General features: G+C 46.5%; 1 protein-coding gene across 1 annotated transcript; it reads right to left on the bottom strand.

Annotated features, from left to right (window-relative positions):
- Positions 1-2441: 2441 nt before the first annotated feature.
- Positions 2442-7061, bottom strand: LOC311126460 (transcription factor 19-like; the record flags this gene model as incomplete). Its single annotated transcript, XM_084200468.1, has 3 exons — positions 2442-3824; positions 5581-6568; positions 6803-7061. The coding sequence occupies 3 exons, from the start codon at positions 7059-7061 to the stop codon at positions 3527-3529; spliced, it is 1545 nt and encodes a 514-aa protein (XP_084056594.1). The 3' UTR covers positions 2442-3526.
- Between the last annotated feature and the right edge of the window lie 426 nt (positions 7062-7487).

Here is a 7487-nt window from a genome sequence, read left to right as displayed (position 1 = left end):
CCCAGCATTCTGCAACACAGACCCCATAGGTGCAGTTAAATACAATGTTTTGATATTAAGATTCACAATAATAATCAACTGCTCTTGTGATGTTAACCTCACCACCCCTGATTACTCAAACACCAAGACGCTAGAGGGTTGATATAGCCAAATTTTTTTGAATAATAATCAACTGCTCTTGTGATGTTAACCTCACAACCCCAGATCACTCAAACACGCAGACATAACAGTGCAGATATAGCCCCATTTGTTTAGAGATTAGGATAGACTGCAGACTGATGGTTGTTATGTTTACTACCTGTGGACTGAGTTCAGAGAATGAAGCATGCCACCCACTGTGAGATACTGCTGTGTGAGTGATGGCCTTGCTGGCCTGTGTGTGTGTGTGTGTGTGTGTGTGTGTGTGTGTGTGTGTGTGTGTGTGTGTGTGTGTGTGTGTGTGTTTGAGCCTAAGCATATGTGTTCTTATGGGTGGCATAACTGGTCATTTCATTACAAGTTGTGATACCAGTATGTGTTGTATGCATGGGCAGCGTGTTAAACCCTCTCTGATGAGCCTAATGACAGATAGGGTGCCGTTAAAGTGTCATGTCCAATTACTGCCACACTTACTCTCCCCTCCCTCTGACACCAGGGCCATCCATCAAAGTTAGTTATCTGCGACATAAAGCCTGGTCATGTGCGATGATCATCCCCCTACAACTGGCAAATTAGGGAAAGGGAAAGGGGATACCTAGTCAGTTGCACAACTGAATGAATTCAACCAAAATGAGTCTTCTGCATTTAACCCAACCCCTCTGATTTTAAATGTTTAATAGGTGTTCCAGGCTGATTTGATCACAAGTTAAGTATCTGACTACAATTTTGTCAGCTCGAAACAGGTCCGCGATAAGTCAAATATAAATTCTCCCCTCGGTTCTGCTAAATGTGATTTATGTAAATCTTTTAGAATCATACTTTTATAACCTGTTGTTACTGGCTGTGTTTTATTCATTATTGAGAAAGAGTTGCAACTTTGACCTGCAAGCATTATAGCCCGGAGAGTGCTATAATGCTATCAGACATGAATTTCCATGGTCCATTAATATTGTTTGGCTGTAATTGATACACTCATTAAATTGAACACAAGGCTCATGAACAGTGCACTCATTGTGTTCCAGACACTTACCTCTCAGGCTGTACTATTGTGTAAAAGGGTTTCCCTCCTCTCCTGACTGGTGCTGGAAGCCCACCAAACCAGGGTCAGGTTGGGGTCGGGAGGAAATAGTAAGCGGCTCATATCCTGCGCTGAGGGCAGAAACAGGTTCTTGGGGGAAGTGGCAGCAGCTCCAGAGTGATCCCATTAGGCCTCAGTAAGCCTGTGTGGCAGTCACACCACACCTCTCAGGAACCAGAGCATATATGGGCCAAACTCTGTTTGGCTGGGGTGTCTGATAATATTCTGTGGCAATAAATGCACTGTAATCCATCATCACAATATATATTTTTATATCACAAGCCTATTTTGGCCCTCGCAGTAACTTATCTCACCCGCATGCATTCAAAAATAATATTGAATCCTCTTTGAATTGTGTAATGAAAACATATGATTTTCATTGAAAATAATTGGGAATGGCTGCATAAATATATCCAGACGGGTAGTTTTATACCAGGCACTTATAAGTGATGTCAAAAGCCATGGAGTTCACTTAAAATAACAAGACAGCCCTCTGCTGGTGACAAATAAAAATGTGAAATAGCCTATTAGCTCCATATTCTCATTACCACACTCCCGATAGCAGTACTCTATTTTCCCTCAGACTACAATTATCTGAGTCAAATAGATTTTCGCCTCCCTACTGTCTCATTTCCAGTCACCTCCAAGGTTCCCAGAATTAACGCTGCCTGTTGCTGTGGCTGCCCGGAAAAAGTGTTGCCATGGAAACACGGACAATGTAATACTCTCCCTTGAGTCTGGCGGCATTTTTCTCCTCTATAATCTATTTCCCAGGCGGTCTGTGAGTCTGTCTGCAGAGATCTGACTTGGTATCATGTTAACCAGGGCTTTAGGGCACACCTCACTAACCTGAGAGCAGACGTGCTCCAATTGGAGAAAAAATCTGGATTAAAAGCTATTATAAAGGCCAGAGAATGTTATCACGACTCACAACCCACCCAGAGCCATAGATTGATATGTACCCCAGAAGGCCTAAGTCTGAGTCATGGTGATATCATGGTGAATTGAAAAGAAGCTAACACTGGTGATCTTGATGCTCCACAGAAGATCAATTAAATCTGTGACGGTGCAGCATCGAAATCACTAGAGTGCTGGAGTTTGTTTTCAATTTAGCAGTTTTTAACCATACACCTGGTCATTCAATAGCCAATAGGTGTGTGCGTTATACTTTTTCAATAAGAGTCATGGTGAACAGAACAGACTTGTGAACTACAGGTTGAAAGATATATCCCATCAATACAATTTGAAATACCTTTTATTTCTTCCCTGATAACCTTGAAGAGAAACATAGCGAGCTGATCTTATAATCATTAAAGTGAAGAGTGTGAAATATTTTGTGATCATACATCAGGTGTAGCAATCCATCCTCCTGGAGAGCAGGCTTTTACTCCAGCCGTACTATATCACACTTGGTTCAGCCAATCAAGGTCCTGAGGAGCAACTGGTGAGTTATAGTAGGGCTGGAACAAAACCCTGCAGGAGGGTTGGCCATCCCTGCTCTACAGCTGGACTTAAATCTATTTGTGTTATGGACAGATATGCATACATTGTTAGATACATAAATCAAAGTCAGACAGCTTATGTTAATTCGGAAAAAAATAAGTCAGCATGTTATAGATAAAATAAAACGAAAGAGTGTGAACGCAGAAAACCCATGCTCATCTTTTTTGCGTAAACATCTTTACTGAACAGGATAGAACCAAGCGAAGCATATCCTTGCTCGATTATTCGTATTGTGTGATTATGAGAGTATTGCAATGCATATTGTGTTACTGCAGATATGAATTTGGTGAATTCTTCAATACCCCCTTCATTAGCCCCAATCAACAGCAGGGTTATTCACAATGCAATATGGAAATACTTCGTACACTAAGTTAAAAACCTGCAGTCTGTCACTATGTCTACTTGTTTCGAGACTTGTACTGTACACCAGAGTAGCCTTTGTAGCTAAAAATAGCCATATCAGTCCCCAGGGTTACCACTGCTAACCCAAGTTCTAGCTTTCACTGTATTCCTCATATCATTGCTCAACATTAGAGCGAGCTTGGATGAACACTTCGAAAAATGTCAGTTTAGGGAGGCCTCTAATTATTACATACATGAGACCAGCCCTATTGTCCGTACGAGCCTCAGTCACAACTAAAAACCTCCACGAACAATGTACAACATCTATTTTCATCATACAATCCACATTACACAACAATCAAGGTCTTTTTTCCCTCTCACATAAACAAGCCTCAAATTCATTGCGGTATGATTAAGGCATTAAGTGTGCTCTAGTGTAGGGGGCTGTGATCCACTCCTGATGTATCAGCGGCAGCCACAGTGGAAGTCTGCGTTGGGGTCCAGCAGGAGGTTCTTGCGTTCGCAGTGCAGGCAGTCCAGGTGGTACCAGGCGTCGCAGTCGTCACACTGGACCCACTGCACCGTGTCCTGCTGGGGCAGGCGGCAGCGAGGCGCGGCACACGACTCCACCCCCTGGGACACTCCCTCCACTTCGTCTTCTGAGGAGGACGAGGAGCTCGAAGAGGACGAGGAGGAAGATGAGGACGGAGGGGGAAGGGAGGGCCGCGGAGGAGGGTGCTTCCTTGGTCTGCCCCGCCGCTTGCTGGAGAGGGAGGGAGGAGAACGAGGTGTGTGAGTGTCACATTTGACTTTCAATGCATTCACTATATTTCACCAAAAATACATATTTGAGAATGTGAAGTGAGAACGGAGCATATTTATTTACAGAGAAGGAAAATGTACGACAAATACTAATACACTGCTCAAAAAAATAAAGGGAACACTTAAACAACACAATGTAACTCCAAGTCAATCACACTTCTGTGAAATCAAACTGTCCACTTAGGAAGCAACACTGATTGACAATACATTTCACATGCTGTTGTGCAAATGGCATAGACAACAGGTGGAAATTATAGGCAATTAGCAAGACACCCCCAATAAAGGACTGGTTTTGCATGTGGTGACCACAGACCACTTCTCAGTTCCTATGCTTCCTGGCTGATGTTTTGGTCACTTTTGAATGCTGGCGGTGCTTTCACTCTAGTGGTAGCATGAGACGGAGTCTACAACCCACACAAGTGGCTCAGGTAGTGCAGCTCATCCAGGATGGCACATCAATGCGAGCTGTGGCAAGAAGGTTTGCTGTGTCTGTCAGCGTAGTGTCCAGAGCATGGAGGCGCTACCAGGAGACAGGCCAGTACATCAGGAGACGTGGAGGAGGCCGTAGGAGGGCAACAACCCAGCAGCAGGACTGCTACCTCCGCCTTTGTGCAAGGAGGAGCAGGAGGAGCACTGCCAGAGCCCTGCAAAATGACCTCCAGCAGGCCACAAATGTGCATGTGTCTGCTCAAACAGTCAGAAACAGACTCCATGAGGGTGGTATGAGGGCCCGACGTCCACAGGTGGGGGTTGTGCTTACAGCCCAACACCGTGCAGGACGTTTGGCATTTGCCAGAGAACACCAAGATTGGCAAATTCGCCACTGGCGCCCTGTGCTCTTCACAGATGAGCACGTGACAGACGTGACAGAGTCTGGAGACACCGTGGAGAACGTTCTGCTGCCTGCAACATCCTCCAGCATGACCGGTTTTGCGGTGGGTCAGTCATGGTGTGGGGTGGCATTTCTTTGGGGGGCCGCACAGCCCTCCATGTGCTCGCCAGAGGTAGCCTGACTGCCATTAGGTACCGAGATGAGATCCTCAGACCCCTTGTGAGACCATATGCTGGTGCGGTTGGCCCTGGGTTCCTCCTAATGCAAGACAATGCTAGACCTCATGTGGCTGGAGTGTGTCAGCAGTTCCTGCAAGAGGAAGGCATTGATGCTATGGACTGGCCTGCCCGTTCCCCAGACCTGAATCCAATTGAGCACATCATGTCTCGCTCCATCCACCAATGCCACGTTGCACCACAGACTGTCCAGGAGTTGGCGGATGCTTTAGTCCAGGTCTGGGAGGAGATCCCTCAGGAGACCATCCGCCACCTCATCAGGAGCATGCCCAGGCGTTGTAGGGAGGTCATACAGGCACGTGGAGGCCACACACACTACTGAGCCTCATTTTGACTTGTTTTAAGGACATTACATCAAAGTTGGATCAGCCTGTAGTGTGGTTTTCCACTTTAATTTTGAGGGTGACTCCAAATCCAGACCTCCATGGGTTGATACATTTGATTTCCATTGATAATTTTTGTGTGATTTTGTTGTCAGCACATTCAACTATGTAAAGAAAAAAGTATTTAATAAGATTATTTCATTCATTCAGATCTAGGATGTGTTATTTTAGTGTTCCCTTAATTTTTTTGAGCAGTGTACATGATAGAGCACTGTAGTTTGGATGCTGTCACGAGGGCATTCTCACCCAGAGGTGATGTGAAATCTGCCAAACTGCCCTGCCCGCCCACTCTCCTCTTTGCAGATCATCAGGGACGGGGACGCCAGGGTGTAGCTCTCTCCTCCCACCACCATAGGGGAGTACACTGGGGAGCTGTGAGCCTGTCGCCTTCCCCGCCCAGAGGATGGCGGCGAAAACACCTTCTGCTGGCGAAACACAGAGACGTTCATATTTGGGCCAGTCCTTTGATTGTTTGGGTCGATCTCCCACCTCTGATTGATGTTGAAGGATACATGGTTGAGTTTGCCGTTAGCGACGATGGTGTGACAGTTTGCGATCGGTTTGGGCACAGGCACATGTTTCAGTTCGAACTGGCGTCGTACATCCTGGTTCGTTTTGGGTAAATGAGCGTGGAAACCCTCAGACTCAGACTTATAGAGGCGCCTTCTCTTCGTCCCTCTAGGTCCGTCCTTCACTTCTCGCTGGTTCCTGGCCTCGTCCGAGCTGTCATCCTCCAGAAGGACAGTGTGGGCTGACTTGCGCCTGCTCTTGGATGAGGGCGGGAGTGACTTGGATGAGGCCACATAGGTAGTGGCTGGAAAGGGAGGAGGGGTGGCGGGCGGGACCAAGGATGTAAGGGGCAGGGAGGTGGAGCTTGTGTCTGTGATATTGCCGTCACTCCTTTTAAATGTCCAAGGAGTCCCATTCATCTTGCTCAGGCTTCCGATGGAATTCAGAATGACAGTCGCCCTATTGATGGACAATGTGGAGAGATCCAAGTTGGCCACCACCTTGCGGTCCAGGCTCGTTCTGATCCGGTTCTTCAGGTCGGAGAAGGTGCCGGCCTTGGGGATGGTGATGGCGTCGAAGTCCAACGGCCGCACGCTAACCTTCTGGAAGAGGAAGTAGAACTCTGGGCTCCCTCTCTCTGATTGGCCGCCGAAGGTGAGTGTGTCACCATCTGTGAGCTTCCATTGGACACCTGGCTGCAGACGGACCTCATTCACCCAGGTACCTGGCATGGGAAGGTGGAGGAGAAAGCGCAGATGAAAGTAAAATACATTTGAATGACACCTAAGGAAACTAAACATAAGTGTGTGTGTAGTTGTAGAATATGTTAAAAGAAATGTAACAAAATAAATATTAAGATAGAATGAGACATATCAGACTACATCACAGTTGTATGTCTCCGATGGTGATTCTTCTAAGAGCAATGTACTGTAATCATGTTGGATGGTGTGGAACTCACCATGGCTGCTCCGGTCGTTTATCTGCACCTTCCAGCCCCCCTCAGCCGCTCCCTCCGCCTCCCTCTCAGCATGCAGCTCAGCATGGATCCGGGACACAGACATCGAGTCCAGTGTGACATCACACAGCTCTTCCGCACGGCCCAGCCGGAACACTGAGTGGGTCAGCGCCGGCCGGAACGTGTACAGGTCCCGGGCCGAATCTGTAGAGGACGAGCCAATTCTCAGCAGCTGGAAACACGGCAGGACTCCGGACAGCATGGCCACGACTCACCGATGCCCACCACAGTCAGTGACAGCTACTTTCTTACATTGAGCTTAAATAGCACTTAAGTCAGTGAATGTGATAAAAAGCTGTCTGTAATGCTAGTAAAAGCTTGGTTCTTAGTATGTGGTGTTGAATGAATTTGAACAGAGTAAACATTAAAACTCGTTTTAACAGTAAAACGTAAAAAATATGTTGTATACAATCTCTAACCTGCACGGTTATTTGCTGAGTAATGTCACCTAAATATCAGTTGTAATACTAATGTGTACAGTTGACTAAGCTAACTAATTCATAAATTTACACTAAAAGGATGGGCGCTAGAACTGGCAGCTTGAGGTGGTTCAATCTGAAAAGACAGAAGAGGGAATGTTTGTAAGACAGCATGCCCATATGACTCATTCAGCATGTCTACACCAGAG

The sequence above is a fragment of the Coregonus lavaretus genome (assembly GCF_964263955.1).
Source record: "Coregonus lavaretus genome assembly, contig: HAP1_SCAFFOLD_2734, whole genome shotgun sequence".
Classification (NCBI taxonomy): Eukaryota; Metazoa; Chordata; class Actinopteri; order Salmoniformes; family Salmonidae; genus Coregonus; species Coregonus lavaretus.
This window is presented reverse-complemented; position numbering and strand designations above follow the sequence as displayed.